The sequence below is a fragment of the Notamacropus eugenii genome, chromosome 5 (genome assembly GCF_028372415.1).
Source record: "Notamacropus eugenii isolate mMacEug1 chromosome 5, mMacEug1.pri_v2, whole genome shotgun sequence".
Lineage (NCBI taxonomy): Eukaryota > Metazoa > Chordata > Mammalia > Diprotodontia > Macropodidae > Notamacropus > Notamacropus eugenii.
In genome coordinates, this window is record NC_092876.1 from 398,966,946 (window position 1) to 398,986,875 (window position 19,930).

General features: G+C 35.8%; 1 protein-coding gene across 9 annotated transcripts in view; it reads right to left on the reverse strand.

Moving 5' to 3' along the window:
• LOC140506888 (cohesin subunit SA-2-like) overlaps positions 1-19,930 on the reverse strand; it is a 120,340-nt gene that overhangs the window by 28,596 nt on the left and 71,814 nt on the right. For 8 of the 9 annotated variants that reach the window (XR_011968147.1, XM_072614526.1, XM_072614524.1 and 5 more), the window contains 3 exons: positions 19,373-19,474; positions 16,815-16,978; positions 16,579-16,707 (listed from right to left, as the gene is read on the reverse strand). Coding sequence is in view for 7 of the 9 variants with exons in the window: in XM_072614526.1 (XP_072470627.1) it covers positions 16,579-16,707; positions 16,815-16,978; positions 19,373-19,474 (395 nt within the window). In the remaining 2 variants the exon portion in view is untranslated. The remainder of the gene's footprint in view (positions 1-16,578; positions 16,708-16,814; positions 16,979-19,372; positions 19,475-19,930) is intronic. The other variant, XR_011968148.1, reaches the window with a different exon arrangement.

Below are 19,930 nucleotides of genomic sequence, written 5' to 3' on the forward strand. Positions count from 1 at the left end.
TATGTATTTTCAGTGTTTCCCACTACAAATCATATAAGACATATGTGAAGTGCTTTATAAACCTTCAAGTGCTATTTAGCAATTAGCTATTATTATTATCATTATAATTACACTCTTCTCTTTCTCCTTATCTTCCAGCTCAACCCTCTTCAATTCTATCCCATCCTTCTTGCTGTTCCCAACTCTCCCTTTTCCTCCTTTTCACTGCTTAAAAAAAACCCAACACAGAGCAAGATGTCTATACTGAATGTCTCCACGTTCTCTTCCCACCGCTATACTGAATCTGATCTCTCAAGGTTTAGCAATGATCTAATTTTCTTATTCAAATGCTTTTTTCAGTTCCCATTCTCCTTGATTCCTGACAGTTTTCCTTTTGGATATATTCACCTCCCTCAGTTTCTCATATTTTATTCTCTCTTGGTTCTCTTTTTATAACTCTGACGCTCCTCTATCTCCTTCACTCTATGGCTTCATCCTCTTTCTGGTCTTTTGAGGTTTGCCATGAAGCCTTTCCTCAATTATTACCACATTCTCTGTCTTAGAAATGTCATTCATTCTCTTGGCTTTAACTACCAAGCACCTACACAGATGGCTTCCAAATTTAAATTTACACACACCCACCCACCCACCCACACATACACCCCCAGACAATTTCGCTAAACTTACAAACTCAATCTGTCCAAAATGAAATGTAAGCTTTCCTTCCAAATCTTTTCCCCCTGATTATTCCATTTCTCTCAGGAACACCATCACTAACTCACCAAATCAGCGATGGCTACAGCTTTGGTTATTACCCTCCACTCTACCCTTTGCTTCACTTCTCATTGATAATGCAAGCTTGACTGGGTTAGACAGGGTCCTAGATGAGATGGCAGCTCAAAGGAGATACAAAGAGTGAGAAATCAATCCTGGGGAAATTCACATTCTCTCTGGTGCACTCGGCAAGTTTGGGGAAATACAACAAAGAGGGAGAACCCAAATGATTCCAGAAGCAATCCATAATAAGCTTATGACACTAGCTCCTCTCCACACTAAAAAGGAAGCTTCAAAAGCTTATTTTCCAGTTTTACTGAACCCACATTCTCCACTTAGGTATTCTGATGCTCAGCATGTACCAACATAGCAATACTTCTCTTATCTTTTCACAAGAACAACAACCCTTTCATTACACTTTACTTTTTATAGTTGTGAATGGTATGCAATCTTTTTAATGGTATGCTCCGTTGGAAATATATTGTGAGATATGGACTAAGGTGCAGATCTAAGCCAGATTTCTGTCAGTTTTTGTCAAATAGGTTTTTTCCTAAGAAATGTGCTTTCCAGTTCATCAAGGAGCATATTACTGAATTCCACTGCTTCTGATCCTTCCTTATCCAGCTTACTGCACTGATCCTCTCTCTATTTTTAAACAACACCCAAGGGCAATTTGGTCTCAGTCACTTACAAGCTGTGTGACCCTGGGAAAGTCATTTAACTTCCATCTGCTTCAGTCTCTTAATCTGTAAAACATAACAGCACATGTCTCCTAGGGTTGTTATGAGGATCCAACAAGATAATATTTATAAAGCACTGAAAGTCTGAAAGTACATATAAATGCAAGTTATAATCATAATCATCATCTCATCATCATCATCAAACCACCACCATATGGTTTCAGTGACTTTTCTTCCATAACTTGAGATCTGAATTGCTATTTTTTTCATTATTATCCTTGATCTTTCTTCAAATGAATTTTGTTTTAGTTATATAAGGCCTCTCTTTGATAATTTGATTACTATAGCATTAAAAATGAAAATTAATAAGGTAAATATGGTAGCATTAAAATTTTATTAAATTAAATTATGTCTATTATATTTACTGCATCACACTGTCATTTCTATTATATAGGCATGTTATACCCATGATCACTGAATATTCCTCCTACTATTTTAAGTTGTCTCTATTTTTTCAACAAGCACCTGTAATTGAATTTATTCAAGATGTTCATTAATGATACTGATTTATAGTCCTTGGCTGTAGCCTTTACTGGTCTAGGTATTAAGACCATTTGTCTCATGAAAGGATTCTGATAAGATGTTTTCTTTCTCAGTTGTTGAGAATAATTTGTATAATATTGGTACTGATTGTTCTTTAAAAGTTTGATGGAACTCTGTGAATTCAGGAAAAGGAGTTTTTCTTCCTCCCTTTCATAGCTCCTTTTCAGTTAGTTCCATTTCTTCTTGAGAAAGGATTCTTTCAGTTCTCTAGTCACTCTTTTATTAGTCTGGATACTTCATATTTTTGAAGGTATTTCTCCATTTCTTTTGTGTTTCAATACTGGTAGCATAACTGGATAGTACATTCTGATTATCTTTTTATTCTGGCTTGTTGCTATTCTCTTCTCTCTTCTTGACTAAAGACTTATCAATTTTATCAGTATTTTTAAAGCATCAGCTCTTAGTTTTACCATTTCTATAGTTTTTTGGTTTCCAATTTATCTACTTCTCAAATTTTCAATATCTCTTTTTTTGTACTTACTGACTTTCTAATCCTATTAAATGCATTTTTATTTACTTAATTCTATCCTTTTCCTTTGGTTAATGTATTCTTTCAATCAATACTCTGTGTTCTGTGCTGGAATGTTCTAGGTAGTTTTCTTGTCATACTTCTTGCATTTACAGTGCTCATATTTTCTGACTTGCGCTCTTCTAGGAGAATTTTAATCCTTAAATTGTCTCTACAAGTACTCTCTTTGAGATCAATACGTTGGGCTTCTTTTCTTCTAGATTATCCTTCATTTCTATGTATTTGCATTCCTAACCATTTGTTTTTTCTTTTGTTTCTTTGGTGAAGACACAATGGATTCAAGTTTTTCTGCTTTGCTAATTATTTCCACAATACAGGTCCCAACCCTGCTTTCATAATTATTATTTCTCTCTTAAAACACTGGGGAACATCCTGCTGTGATTCCATGCTCTCTTGGGAATTTAAGGAGTTTCCTCTGCCTCATCAGGTGTTGATTCATTTTTGTATTGTAATTCAGAGATATCTGGACTCATTTAGCCATCATTAACAGCTATTAATGCTAAGCTGGTTTTTCTCATTGTACCCAAAGGTCATTAACTGAGTTTTCTTCCTCCGCAGATGTTTAAGGATTTCAATCTTTCAATTTTTGACTACTTCTAAGTGACCAGGGTGGGGGTGACGGTTGTGGGGAAGACATGGGGGAACAGGGGATGGAGATATGACACAGAATTTGCCAAAGTTAGCCTGGTGGAACACACAGAGCAACAACTACAGGGTGCCAGAATCTCATTTTTGACTATCAAACTACCTGAATTACCTCTCCCTCTTTTTTTTATATCCTCTTTTCCCCATTTCAACCATGGGAACCACAAAGTCACTGAGATCTAACCCTACTCACTAAGGTCAAATATACTGGTCAGGTCTATACCTCAGGCCAAGACAGCGATTAAGGAGGGGAATTCAATCATTCTTAAGCAGATGACTCCCACATCTATATATCCAGCCTCAGGCTTTCCTATAAACTTTAGTCTTACATCTCCAACTGCCTATGAACATTTCAAAGCGGAGATCCTTAAGACATTTCAAGGTGGAAATATATATTTTGAGAGATTTCAAAATGGAGGTCCTCATGGCACCTCAAACTCAACATGTCCAAATCAGAACTTATCCTTCTCACTAACCTACCTCAACCTACCATTCTTCCAAATTTAACATGTTCAAAAGCCCAATCCCTGTTCAAGTCTCTCATCCTCCTAACCTCAATGTCATAGTCAAATATTCACTCATATTCACCTCACAACCAGTGAGCAAATTGTCATTTCTCCATCATATTTCTCAGATCTCCTCTTTCCACTAACACAACTACCAGGTTAGCTCCAATCACACTGACTGCAACAGCCTCTCTCCATTGTAGGCTGTTAAGAGATGTTGAAAAACCTTAACAAAATACAACCACCTACTTTTGTAAAAATAAATGAACCTTTACCTAATCTGGTAAATAGTATCTAAGGAAAATTGAGAGTCAAGATCATACAACTAAAAAAATGGTATCAAATGAAGATTTATAGTTTCATATACAATCTATTTTTGTTTTCTGTCATGTATACTGAAATAGTTTTAAATTAGTGATTAAGTTCAGTTTTTAAAAATTAAATTTTAAAACCTCAAGAATTTATTGAACTTTTGCTCTGTGCCATTTTACTTTACATAGTACATGCACTATGTTAACTGGTATGGATACAAAGAAAAGCAAATCCTATCCTGAAGAAAATAATAGGGGAACAACATGTAAATAACTAGACACATACAAAGGAGTGCTCCTTAAGGAAAAAAGAATTTAAATACACTCACGCAATTCTCAAGTGGACTGGTCCCAGTGCCACCTCTCTCCCTCACAGGGCTGCACATGTCCCCTCCCTCCTTTCCTTCCCATCTGGTGATGGTGGCTTGAATTAACAAGCTAGAACTATCCATGCTGGAAGAATATCCAGTGCTCCTGATTATTAAGTGCCAATATAATAAGAACAATAATACTAACAGAGTTAATTTATACTAAACCAAGCAAAACTATCCAAGGGATGCCTGAGAAAGTTCAATAAAATAACATTTACTTGGAGGAATAAAAGCTCTAGAATATTAACCAAAAAAGGAATACTGGTAAGCAAAAAATAAAAGATAACTTTGATTACATGGAAGCATCTTCACAAACATAAAAGCAGTATCTAGGAAAACAAAAAAAGCAGTCAAATGGGGGAAAATAGCTATCAAATTTCTCCAATAAGGGTTTTGAATCTAAGATGTTTAGATGACAGGTATTTACGAGGCCAAAACCCATTCTTCAACAGGTAAGGGGTCAAAAGAAGTTCTGAAAAGAAGAACTGCAACCTATTCACAACTATATTGTGTGTGGGTTCATCCTTCGTTGCCATCAGAGAAATGATGACATGACTTGCACTTGACTTGTTTTGAGTGAGGGAGGGCTGTGCAGGTCACCAGCCTCACTTCTCCTCCAGAGCCATCTGAGTCCAGCGACCAGATATTTATCAGGATGACTGGAGATGACCCAGGATGAGGCAGTTGGGGTTAAATGACTTGCCCAAGGTCACACAGCTAGTGAGTGTCAAGTGTTTGAGGTAAGATTTGAACTCAGGTCCTCCTGACTCCTGCACTGGTGCTCTATCCACTGCACCACTTAGCTGCCCCAACAACTATATTAAAGAATGCTCCAAAATACAAATAATAATCCACATGTAAATAAAAATAAACCTGAGGCTTTACCTCCCACCCAGCAAAATGGAAAAAAATGGCAAAGGATGAGAATAATCAATGTTGTAGTGGCAAGACAGGCACATTAAGGCACAGCTGGTACAGCTGTGAATCAGTACAAACCTTTTAGAAAGCAATACAGAATTATGCAAAGAAAGTAACTAATCTGATCCAAAGATTCCACTATTAGACTTAGAACCCAAAGAAAGATCACTGATAAATAAAAACAAAGTCCAGATATATAACAAAATATTTAAGCATAATTTTTTGTGGTAATAAAGAATCGGGAACAGATACCCACCAACTGAAGAATGGCTAAACAAACTGTAGCCCATGAATATAATGGAATATAACTGTATTATAAGAAATGACACATGATGGATAAAAAGAAGTATGAAAAGTTTTACATGAAGTTAAGTAGAGCCACGAAAATAGTATACACAACAATGGAAATGGAAAGAAGCCGAAAATACCCAAGCCTATGCTGCAGAATTACAAAGAAGGAGCACTGACTCCCAAGCACAGCCATGAGAAGACGGCCCTCCTCCAGTCCCCTGCGGAGTGGGAGAGGTACAAAAATGGTACGCTGACCACATTTTCCTGTCTTCTCAACATTATGGTTGTCTTCGCTGATTTTTCTCTTTTCTTTTTCTTCCCCCTTAAAAATATTATTGTATATAATGGCTCTCTAAGACAAGAGGAGAGAGGGAAAATGGGAATATTTTTGGTGATGTAAGATGAAACAAAAAATAAAAAAAAATTTATTTAAAAAAAGTGAATATTACAAAACTACAAAGAACAAGTGTTATAGCAGAGAAGAGAAATGGGAGAATCTCTCTCTCCAGTTCCTTTCAGGGATGAGAACGCCACATGCATGGAACGTTAATTTAAGATTCCTCCACGATAACAATCAGTTTTGCTGATAGTTTTTTTTACTTCTTCATCTTTTTCTTGATTTATTTTTAAAATATGCTTTGCTATATGGGGTAGCTCTCTGGAAACAGAAAAATGAAGGGACACAGGGGAAGTTCAGGTAACATAAAAGCAATAGGTTTCAATAAAATATATTTTCTTTAAAAACCCTAGATATATACTGACTAGATGGAAGGATCTTAGAGGGGAAGAAACAAACAGCTAGAGAAAATCAGGACAGGTTGTCTGCAAAAGTTGATAATTCTACAACATGATTAATATGGAAATATGTTTTGCATGACTACAAATATATAACCTATATCAAATTGCTTGCCTTCTTAATGAGGGGGATGGGAAGGGGGAAAGGAGGAAGGGAGAGAATTTTAAAAATTTTAAATTTTTCAAATTTTAAAAAACAACTGTTAAAAATTGTTTTTACATTTAATTGGGAAAAATAAAATACTAAACTTAAGGAAGCTAAGAGGATAGATAAAGGACAGCATAGGAAACAGCCGGTGCAAAAGCACAGACATGAGACATAAGAATTCAGTGAAGAAGGAAATGCAAAGTAGGTCACCGAGGCTATACTGTAGTGTGTGGAGAGAAGTAAAGGGTGAGAAGCCTGTAAAGTGAGGATGGTGCCAGGTTTTGAAGAGCTTTAAATGACAAACTGAAGATTTAGTATTTGATCTGTGTCGTGGAACCAACATCCTAACCACTAGCAAGGAACTGAAACCATCCTCAGTTTGGCTCAGCCTAAAGATTCAAGATGAAACTACAAGTTTCTTGGTGTTTGACTGGTGGAAAATGATAAGCAAGTGACCGTTACAAAATCAATTCAAGATATCTTCAATAAAATATACTTTTATTTTTAAACTATCAATTCACTTTTATGACTAGATAAGTCCCCTCTTGTCTCATTTTGTTCTACTTGTTCCTCTGATTCTAGTCTCCTCTCAACTGTCCTGGAATCCATACCATTTCTCTTGATGACCTCATTTGTTCCCATAGATTCTAATATCATTTCCATGCAGATGTTTCTCAAATCTATATATCCATCCTTAATCTTTCTCCTGAGTTGGTCTCTCCATCACCAACTGGCTACTGGACCTCTTGAACTACTAATTCTACAAACAGGACTACCAGAGGACTGGCCTGAGTCAGGTCCAGCCCAACCATCTTGGAGGTACTAAGGAGCTATTAAGTTTATTGTATAGAAGATGAGGTCAAACTGATGCTTTAGAAAATGAATCTGGACAGGCAATTTTCAGAGGAAGAAATTAAAGCTATCTATAATCATATGAAAAAATGCTCTAAATCACTATTGATTAGAGAGATGCAAATCAAAACAACTCTGAGGTACCACATCACACCTATAAGATTGGCACACATGACAGAACAAGAAAATGATAAATGCTGGAGAGGATATGGGAAAGTTGGAACACTAATTCATTATTGGTGGAGCTGCGAGCGCATCCAACCATTCTGGAGAGCAATTTGGAACTATGCCCAAAGGGCTACAAAAATGTGCATACCCTTTGACCCAGCAATATCGCTACTAGGACTATATCCCCAAGAGATCATAAAAATGGGAAAGGGTCCCACATGTACAAAAATATTTATAGCAGCACTCTATGTAGTTGCCAAAAACTGGAAGTCAAGGGGATGTCCATCAATTGGGGAATGGCTGAATAAATTATGGTATATGAATGTAATGGAGTACTATTGTGCCATAAGAAATGATGAACAAGAAGACTTCAGAGAGGCCTGGAAGGACTTATATGACCTGATGCTGAGTGAAAGGAGCAGAACCAGGAGAACTTTGTGCACAGCAACGACCACAGTGTGTGAGAGTTTTTTCTGGTAGACTTGGAATTTTGTAATAACGCAAAAACTTCTTATAAAAAAAAAAAAATCCCAAAGGTGGTTCTCAAGGCAAAATGCCTTCCACACTCAGAGAAAGAAATATGGAAGTCACTCACAAAATGTAGCAGATCATGTTTATGTATGTGTATGTGTTTGTGTATCATGTTCTGATTTGTTATACGATTTCTTTCATTTATTTTAGTCTGACTACATAGCATGACTATAATGAAAATATACTCAATAGGAAAGTATATGTAGAATCTATACAGAATTGTATGCAGCTGTGGGGAGGGAGGGGGGTAGTGGGGGGTAGGTGGGGGGGGGGATAAAATCTCAATTGTATGGCAGTGATTGTTAAACATTAAAAAAGAAAAAAAAAAAAGAAAATGAATCTGGCAACTGACTGATTGGAATACTTCCCACTACCCCTTTCTTTTCAGCTTTTTTGTGTGGGTTTTCTTTTCCCATTAGAGTGTGAGCTCCTTGAGAGGGGTAACCATCTTTTGTCTTTCTTTACAGCTTAGCACAGAACTTGGCACAAATTAGGTGTTTAATAAACATTTACTGACTGACTGTTGAATCAACAAATGCATGATTTGTAAAAAACATACTTGAAACACAATTTGCATCGAGTTAAAATGAGGGGCTAGAAAGGATTTTGTTGTATCTCATGTGAATTCAAAAAAGCAGGGATAGTAATGATGATCTCAGACTAGCCACGATTAAACAGAGACATGGTTAAAAAGAGACAAACAAGGAAATCACATTATGATTAAAGGTGCCATAAATAATTAAATAATATAAATGCTTGATGTCATATATAAGAACCAAACTGAACAGTAAAGAAATCCTCAAAGAAAAAGCAATTGAATTACACAGAAAAATAGACCACAAAACTTTAATAATTGGAGACCTTGCTATTCCCCTTTTGGATCTAGATAAATCCAATAAAAAATTAAACAAGAAAAAAATTCAAGTACTGCAGATAACGCCACCCCCCCCCCACACACACACCCCTTATCTTCAGTAACCACTACGTAAATAAGGATATTTAAGAAATATAAGAATATATAAATATAACGTAGTGATTACTATGTATAAATAAAAAAGAATATACACATTTCTCAGCTATGCATGGCACCTTTACAAACCCAACCATGCGCAAGGGAATGAAATCTTCATAAACAAATACAGAAAAGTAAAAGCAGAATAGTAAACACATCCTCTGACAACAACACAATAAAAACTGTAATCAATACAGAGCCTATAAAAGAAAGAATTCAAACTTGCAAGGAGACTAATTTAATCCTAAAGAATTAGTGGATGAAAGAACAACTGTAGAAACAATTGATAATTTTGTCAAAGAAAATTACAATGAGACTAGGGGAAGCTAAACTAAAGATGAGAAAATTTATATGTCCCTAAACTCTTTCATTCACAAGAGAAAAAAAAAAAAACAGGTCGATTAGGTATGAAATAGAAGAGTAAGAAAAGAAATAAATAAAAAAACTTAATAAACACAAAACCCAAAAGTCTGCACATCAAAGAAGACAAAACTATAATAAACAAAAACACGTTACATACATAAAAGTTAGAGACTTTTTTTTAAAAAAAAAACTAATGAAATAGATAAATCATTAGCTATTCTTAGCCAAAAGAAAAAAAAAAACCAAACAGAACAAAAAGATAAAACAAAACTGGTTTTCATTTACAACACATGAAGAACAAATAAAGGACATTATTAAAAATTAGTTCTCCCAATTTCATGCCAATAAAATTTAAACAGATGAATATTTACAAAAATATAAAATAAGTATTTAATAGAATACAAAACAAATAATTTTAAAAGCCCAATAATAGAAAAATAAACTGATGAGGCTACAGATGAATTCCCCAGCCTCCTAAAAAACCAAAGCTAGATGGATTTATAAATAAACTCCCATCAAACATCCAAAGAACAATTTCAATACTGAATAATTTGCAAAAAATAAGGAAAGGGATCCCTACCACACTACATGAGTCAAATCTGGTTCTATTACCTAAACCAGGACTAGATACAGTGGAGAAAGAAAACGAGACTAATATCCTTAATGAATACAAATGCAAAATTATTGAATAATATGAGCAAAAAGGCAACAATGACATGTTAAAAAGCTTATATATTATAACTGGGTTGGTCTGACATTAGGAAAATTATAAATATGGAAAGCAAAGGATTATATCAATATATGCAGAAAAACTTTTGACAAAAATACAACACACCTTAAAAATATAGAAATAAACGGGCTATTTCCTAATATGGCAAATGGAATCTATCTAAAACCAGGAACTATCATTAGCTGTAATGGAGAAATCCTAAATTTCTCTTCAATTACATCAGAGGTAAAGCAAGAATGCCCACTAACACCATTATTATTTTATATAATACTAGAAATGCTAGTCATAGTAAAAAAAAAAAAAATTGAAGCTAAAAATAAGTATAGACAAGGAGAAAAATAACAATTTTTGCAGATAATGTTGATTTACTTAGAGAACCCTAAGTATTCAACTGAAAATTAATTTAACCTATTAACAAATTAAGTCATGTTGTAGGATACAAGAAATACCCACTACCATCATTAGCCTTTCTAGATATTACCAACAAATCCCAATAAGAACAGACAGAAAAAGAAATTCCTTTCAGAATAATTATATAAGGTAGAACATATAAGAGAACTATAAAGGCATACATAGGAATATTGTAAAATCAATGATAAAAAGTCTCTTTAGAGAAATATAGAAGGACTTAAATAACTGGAGAAATTATCAATTGCTCTTGTTTGGTCAGTACCAGTGTAATAAAAATTACATTACTCATATTAATTTACAGATTCTGTGACATGCCAATCAAGCTACCAAAGAACTACTATACAGAACAAAAGGAAATAATAAAAAATTCATCTAGAAGAACATAAGGTAAAGAAGCTCAAAGAATATAATGAAAGAAAAATGGGAAGGAGATCTAGTAGTACCGTATCACAAACCACACTGTAAAGCAGTAATCATAAAAATGATTTACTGCTAATGAACAGAAAGTTGATCAGTGCAACCAAGAAGGAACACAAGACTGAAACAAATCAACAAAGCAGCATAATGCTAAATAAACTCAACTATAAGGGTAAAGACTCATTACATGATTAAAACTGCTGAGAAAAGCAGAAAAGTCTTGCAGAACTTAGGTTTAGATCAACATCTCCTACCATAGGTTGAAAATAGAGACATGCTTTTGGCTCCCCCTAACTCCACCTTCTCAGCTGAGAATACTGACTCATATTTTACAGGAAAAAATTTGGGACCATTCATCTTGAGCTCTCTTCTCCCATCTTCCTTACCTCCTATCACTCAGGCAAACTTCTGCTACTATCTCTTTCCTTCACCCCTGTCTCACATAAAAAGGTGGCCCTATTCCTTATGCCAACGCTAGCTCCTTTATTCAAGCAACCCCACTCCATCTATTCCCTTAAAATATCTCTCCTCTATCATCCTCACTCTAACTCTTATTTTCAGTTTCTTCTCCCTGTCCACAGTCTTACTAAAAACAAACCCATTTCTCCTCCATTATGAAAAAAACCCTCATTTTATTCTTCCATCACCACTATCATCCTGTATCTCTTCTGCCTTTTGTAGCTAAATTCACTGAAAATGCTGTCTACAAGAGATGCCTTCATTTTCCTCTCTTTTTAACCCCTTACAACTGTACTTACAGTTTTATCATTTGCCAAAACTGCTTTCTCAAAAGTTACCAATGATCTCTTATTTGCCAAATCAAAAGCCCTTTTACTATATCCTCCTTTTTCTTGACTTCTCTGTAGACTTTGGTCTGTTGATGACTCTTCTTATTTTCTTCTCTCTGGGTTTTCCAAATACCGTTCTGCCCTGATTTCCCCTCCTACCTATCTGACTGGTTCCTTCTCTGTCTCCTTTACTGGACTCCCCTGCAGATCACATCCTCTAGCCTTGAGTGTCCCTCAAGGTTCTGTCCTGGGCCATCTTCTCTCCTACTCCATACTACTTTACTTGGTGATCTTATCAGCTCCCATAGGCTTGCCATCTTTATGCTGAAGGTCTCAAATCTACCCTTCTTGCCCCAGTTCTTTAGCTGATCTCTTACCTGGCATATCTAACTTCCTTTCAGACATCTCAAATTGGAAGTCCAGGAGACATCTTAAACTCACTATGTTCAAAACAACTCATTATCATTCTTTCCCCCTAAACCCTCCCCATCTCCTACTTCCTATTACTGTAGAGGGCAACACCATCCAACCAGTCCCACACTCTCACAACCTAGGAATCATTCTTACTATCCGTCACCCCTTATATCTAATTTGTTACAAAGTTCCATCAATTTTACCTTTGCAACATCTCTCCTATACATCCCCTTCTCTCCTCTGACCATTTCCACTGTGATGCGGGCCCTTATCACCTCATACCTGGACTATTACAATAGCCCTATTGATGGCTCTGTCTGCCTCAGATCTCTCTCCACTCCAATCCATCCTTTATCCAGCTAATAAAGCAATTCTCCCCAAAGTTCAGGTCTGATCATGTCACCCCCATACTCAATACATTCCAGTGGCTCCCTACTGCCTCCATGATCAAATATAAAATCCTCTGGCCTCCGAGCCCATCATAAAGTAAACCCCTTCTACCTTTCCAGTCTTCTTACAACTTCCCTACGCATACTCTTCAGTTCAATGACACTGGCCCCCTAGCTGTTTCTTGAGCACACCATTCCATTTCTCCGCCCCGGGATTTCTCTGTGGCTGTCCCCCATGCCTGAAATGCTCTTCCCTCCTCAAATCTGCCTACTGGCTTCCTTTAAGTCCCAAGTAAAACTCTAGTTTTTTCAAGAAGCCTATCCTAAGCCCGCTTAATACTAGTCTTCACTCTATTAATTATTTCCTATTTATCTTGCAAACAGCATGTCTGCATGTCTTCATTTACATTTTGTCCTCCCCATTAGACTGTGAGCTTTCTGATGGTGGACACTGTCGTGGATCACTCTGATATCTCCCGCACTTAGTACAATGCCTGGCACACAGGAGGTGCTTAATAAATCTTTATCAATTGAAAATTTCATGCACAAACAAATTTAACACTATTATAATTAGAAGAGAAATAGTTAATTAGGGGGGAAACGCAGCAAATTTCTCTGATAAAATTCTTATATTCGAAATACATGGGTAATTTATACCAATATATAAAAACAAGAGCTCCTTTGCTAATAGAAACATGTTCAAAGGATATTAACAAGCAGGTATCAAAAGAAAAATGACAAATTATCAATAGCCACATTAAATAATGTACCAAATTATTAATGATAATAAGATAAATTAAAACAACTCTGAAATTCCACTTTACACCCACTAGCTTGACAAGGATGACATAAAGAAAAATGACAATTGTCACATGGCCAGTGGAAGGCCAATCACAACAGTGCCCTGAGGGTAAAACTATAAATGGATCCAATCATTCTGGAAATTATGTCATTTGGAATGATGTCCAAAAAGTCATTACCTTTTGGTCCAACAACACCACTACTAGGCATATAATACAATGAGACCAAAGGAACTACATATATAAAAATACTGGTAGTAGCATTTTTGTTATAATAAAGAATTAAGTGGGTACTCAGAAATTGGGGAATGGCTAAACAAATCATGGACTATGAATACAATCAAATATTGTTTTGCTGTAAGAAGTAATGAGGACAGTCAAAGAAACCTAGAAATGTTTGTATGAACAGATACAGAATGAAGTAAGTAGCAAACCAGAATAATTTAATGACTAAAATACTAGAAAAGGAAACAACTTAAAAACTTAAGAACTAGAATTAGAGTAATGACTACTGAATACTGATTATACTTCCCATGGAGAACTAGAGGTACAAAAAGAGATCTACACATCCAGATACGGCCAGCGTTTGGATTTGTTTTGCTTGACTATGTTTATTTGTTAAAAAGGAGGCCTTTTGGGGGGGGGGGGGGGGGGAGCAGGACAGTTACAGGGATAACAAAAAAAAAGACGAAAAGAAAGAAAAGAACATCAATGAAACATTAAAAAATGCACAGATGAGAGAAGAAGATTTCGAAGGGGGCAGAGACAATAAGTACAATGTTGAACTACTATGTTAAATTTTACGTTTAAAAACAATAGATTCCTGTTGCTACATACAATTCTCTTTTTGCCCCTTTGTATAAACAAAAGTTTACATTTGTTGATATTTAAATTCTTAATAATAAAAAATGATTTTTATATTTATGGAATACTGCACATTATAAAGAAGCAGTCTGACACGATAGAAACAGTGCTAGATTTGAAGTCAGAGAATTTGAATGTAAATCCCAGATTTCTGATGCTAGCCAAGTCTCTACGACACAGGGACACAGGTTCTTCACCCATAAAATAAAAAAGTTGGACTAGATAACCTCTAAGAAACCTTTTAGCTCCAAATTTATGATTCGAGGTTTATTTCTTTTCTGCCTACTAGAATAAATACTACAAAGGGAAGGACCATTATGTCACACAAATTTTATCATTTCCCTACAATAGCAGGTATATAATAAATACCTGTCAAATTGAATTCACATGACCATCCAAACTCTAGTGACCTCCTGTGATGGGAAGTCACTACCTTCAGAGGCAGCCATTTCCACTTTTAAGTCTAATTGTCAAGAAACCTTTTGTTATGTTGAGCCAAAAACTCCCTCTAACCTGTTTGCCCCAGTTAATCACAAATATTCAACATACTGAAACGACGACAATTAAAAGCATCCTTGTTAATATTAAGTTATATATCAGTTGCTCTAAAATACATATTTTAGGGTAAGTGGATATAAAGCATCAAAAGAAAATGTAAGCCAAATTAAAATAACCACCACGTGCAGGGGAAAAATAACATACAATAATTTACCTCATTTTATTGTTTAATATATGAACCACTCCTGTAATTCTTTGTACCAAGTAAAATGCCATGATCCTGTTCTATGCACTTTCCTCTACTACAGGTAAGAAAAGATATTTTTTTTTAGATGTAACCAATGATGGTGACTGCCAACCATATGGCAGATGTGACCAATACATTACAGTCACTGACTAAATGAAAACATATACACTGTCCTGTTTTCAAAATACAGCCACTTAAAACACACACACGCTTTTTGCACACTCTCTTTCAAAGATAAGACTTTCTGGATATACCTCAAAAGTCATCCATTTTGGGGGGCTACAAGTCAAGACTGTCTGTTCACATCCTGCCCATTATCCCTTTACAGTCTATACTAGGGGTTTTTAACCTTGGGTCCTTAAACTTATATGGAGTTTGTTTATTAATATTTTGAGACATGTATTTCAAAACAATGTTTTCTTTATAGTCCAATTCATTTTATTTCATGCATTTAAAAACATTTTTCTGAGAAAGGGTCTACATCCACAGGCTTCACCAGATTGACAAATGGGTCCATGACACAAAGAAAGTTAAGAACCCTTGGTCTGCATACTCTAAATTCCAGCCAAACTGGCTTCATTGCTGTGGCTTGTCCATGACAATCTACCACCTAATTTCTATGGCTAATATCTGTGACAGGCTATCTCCCACGACTGAAATGCTCTCCTTCCTTACTTCTGCCTCTTGGAATCCCTAGTTCCCTAGTAGGCACAAAACCAATGCCACCATCAAGGAAGCAAGATTTCTACTCCAGGCCTTCTGTGATCCTTCCACTTGTTAATCTCTCCTGTCTTAAAAATTACTTTGTATTTATTCATCTGCACGTATGTTTAGCTGCACCCCAGCAGAATGGAAGTTCCTTGAGGCCAGAGATTGGTTTGTTTTTGCTTTTATCCTCAGCACAATTCTTTGAATGTAGTAGGTACTTAATAAATGCTTGTTGATAAAACTGAGTTATTAAAACTGAGTTACTAAAAATAACTGAAAACAGCAACAACTTTCTGGACATGTGGTGGCTTTTTGAAGCCAAAACAACATTTTACTGATTTGGGAAACAAAAAAGAAGAGGATGCAAATGGCTACTGGAGAAAAAGAACAAGAAAGAGCAAGAGAGAGAGTGAGAGAGAGAGAGAGAGAGAGTAAGAAAGAGAGAGAGCACTTCTGTAATTGTGATCTAGAAAAGAAACAACTTACATTTTTGAAAAAACCACTAAGCAAATGGCCATCACTCAAATAGCAGTAGTCACACAATGCCTGAAAAATCAGATACAGCGCACAGCCCTGCTGAGCTCCATGTGCCTTTGGCCATAGCATACTACGCTCACAATGGGCAGTTAACATACATCATGATGCACACTTCGGAGACCAAGAAACCTCGGTTACACAGAGAAAGGCAGACACATCACATATTTTAACTTCTAAATCCAATCTCCTGCGATGTAAGTTGGTTCCACACACAACTTCTACAAACTTTCCTATTTCTTACCATTGTTTTATGTCTTGATAAGTTGAATACAACAATCAAACAACATGGTTAAACTTACACCAGCTTCTTGTCAGGTTTGAGTAGCTTATTGGAGAATTCACTGATGATTGCCAAAAAGGTTAGATTGGGAGGGAGGTAATAGTCTATATCTTGACTATCTCCATGAAATGCAAAATCAATTCCTTCTCTGTTAGCAAAGAAAGAAGAAAAAAGGTAAAAACCAAAAAACCCTACAAAACCAAAATTGAAAACAGAAAAACCGTAAAGAAAAATAATGGTACTTGGAGCACATACTTGTGTATCATAGCTATCGATTCCCTGGAGTTCATCTGATCCCAGCCAAATGTGAGAGAAAATCGACGAGCGAGTTCTTTAATACTGGCAAAGGAAGCGGAGGAATCGATCTGCTTTTTACGACTGTTATTGCTGCAATAGGTTGCCATGTGGTTCTGATATAACTGCAAAACCCAGATATTATCAAACATTTTCTATAGAAGAAAATCCTCAAGAAAATATCAATAATACATCAAGACCTGTATACACTAAGGACTTTGATACACAGAATCATAAAAGTTTAGATTTGAAAGATGACCTTCCCCTTCTCCCTTCTTCATGCAAGCATGAATCCCCTCTACAATATCCCAAATCAAATGGTCATCTACTAGAAGATCACTAGTTGAGACGGAATGCAATATCTATAAAGTAACATTTTTTGGACAGTGCTAATCATTGGGAAGTAAAACAACATGAATCACAAGCAAATTCAAAGCTGGCATGCAAATCTGGCACAAACCTTAATGTGTCTATTTGGAGAACAGATGTATAAAGTCCCGTGCAAGATTTAGGCCCAACTCAAAGATGACCCATTAAATATTCATCTGAGGTATAGCATGCAATCTACCTTTTTCAGGCAAGGCTAATGTGGAGATGTCTTGCTTGACTATACATATTTGTTACAGAGGCTTTTGTCTTTTTTCGCTTCAATATTGCAGGGTGAGGTGGGAGAGGAACTAGAGATAAGGTGCCCCCACCAAGGGAAAAATAGAAGGGAAAAAGGAATCATTGAAGCATTTGAGAAATGCACAGAAGAGAATAGAAGTTAGAGGGAGACTCAGAAAAGAAGTATAGTTTTTTTAAGTTAATATGCTGAATGTACAGAAATACAAGCTCTATGTAAGAGATTCACTGTTTTGTGAATGTTCCATACACAGTCCTCAGATGGACTGCTTTGCATATGAAAATGCTTATTTCATTTGATATAAAAGTTGAGAATAAAAAGATAACAGAGAGAAGAAGGAAGTTCAGAATGGCACAAAGATAAGCAGGAGAATTTTATTTGTTTTAAGCTTAATATATAGGCTTTTTTTAAAAATACTAATACAAGTTCATAATTTCATATACAATTCTCATTCTGTTCTTTTCTAAAATACTTAAATGGCAATGTTTCTTGGTATTTTCTAGGTTCACTGTAACAAAGGGGGGAAAAAGGAATGTTGAGGAAGCATCAGTGTCTACCTTGCATATATTTTTTAACATGATTTAACAGTGGCCCTTTTTTTCCATTAAAGTAGGGCTACACCAAGCCATCGAGGGTGCCTCAGAAATAGACAGCTAGTTTCATTTGACTTCAAAATCAGCACAGCCAACCAGGGGTCAAGCTGAAATGATCTCTGTGTGTGATATCTAAACACAGGGTTCTGACAGGCTGCTGTTTACCCTCACCTTAGCTCCTATTTCAGGGACTCTGGCCAGAATAGAAAGCATCTGGCAGAATGTGAAATAGTAGCAGGGCTTCATGTATCAGTCACTCTAGGAGAAACATGTTCTGTAGCTTAAAAACAGATATGTACAAGCAGATCAGGCTGGGGCAGTTGCTAAAATAGACGTCCAGTTCCTCTAAGTGATAGGGGCTCAGAAGCCTGAGGTGAAGGAGTTTAAAATTACTAATGAGGTAGAAAGGTGGTGGGCAGAATGTAATATTTCTCTTTTCTTTGCTATAACTTCAGCCTGGAATATAACAACACTAGCCTAGCTGATAATGAGCACAAACACTGTCAAGAGCTAATTGGCACCCATCACCCATGTGAAGAAACATAACTATTTGTCCCTGAATAATAAGCATTCCAAAAGACAATCTATTCCAACAGGCATTACTTCATCTCAGTTAGGGTTTAGAATAGCACGCTGTCAAGGAAACACCCCAAGTATGTAGTTGTCTACAGCCAGCATTTTGTTACCTATCTTTGATGGAGAAATAAATAGCCATTTACTTTGAGGAACTATTTGGGGGGCCAGTTAGAAGAAAGTAAGGAATTCCTCAGAATTCAGATAGCAAAATACCCTTTCAAGGTGATAGCCCAACAGAGAAACCAAGGAGTGCTGCAGGCTAATGAATACAATACAGTTGCCTAGTCCATGCCATTTATTGAGTATCTGCATATAAAAGGCCTAATCCCACATCAAACGCTGCCTTAATTTTGCAACAGGGATATGACCATATTGTTTCCTGTCCCTGTGTTTTCCTTACTTTATTAATGAGGTAATACTAAATCATCATCACTCTAAGAAGAAAGCAACCAAGTACACGCCAAAGATAGAATTATTATACAGATCTCTGCTTTTGAATCTAACATTTTTCAAAAAAAGAGTAAAAATAAGAGGAGGGGTGGGGAAAGGCAGTACAGCATCATAAACACAGCCCACTGCAGATGTAGGCATCAATTTGATGAGGGTGTCAATTATACAAAACTCTGGAAAAATTCCTATAAAAGAGGGCTCACCTCTCAGTGGAATGGAAAACTAATCCCTCTTTTTATTTTACAGGATTTTACAGCCAACATTGTTTCTCTTACCTCCTGCAAACAAACAATCAATGTCCTGGCACTCTCAATCCTATCATTGTGCCTCGTTCTGTTGATTGTTTCTTTAATAATATCACCAAAATCATGATAGGTCTAATTAAAACAAAATGAAATAAAAGAACAGAATGCCACCATTAAAAGACAATATTATCAATATTCACAAACTTACAATATTATCAATATATATTAACTAATAAGCTTATTAAAAGTAAATTTTTATTATTAATAATCATCATTTTCAGATTTTTAAAATGCTTTCAATTCTAACATTCATCTTAATGGCAAACTTATAAAAAATAAAATATAAAAAGATTATAAAGCATATTGGCCTACACACACACACACACGTGTGAGTGTGCCAATGGCCCAAATACAAACCAGAATACTTAAAGGAGACTGCATAAGGCCATGTGTATAATTAGTGACCACCTCATAAGATTTCAAGGGCTTAGTTTTGCTCTCCTAGAAAACTGGAGTTATTAACAAAACTGGAATAAACTAGTTTCTTTCCAACAAGGCCTGGGCAAATAGCCAAAGATTAAAGTGAGT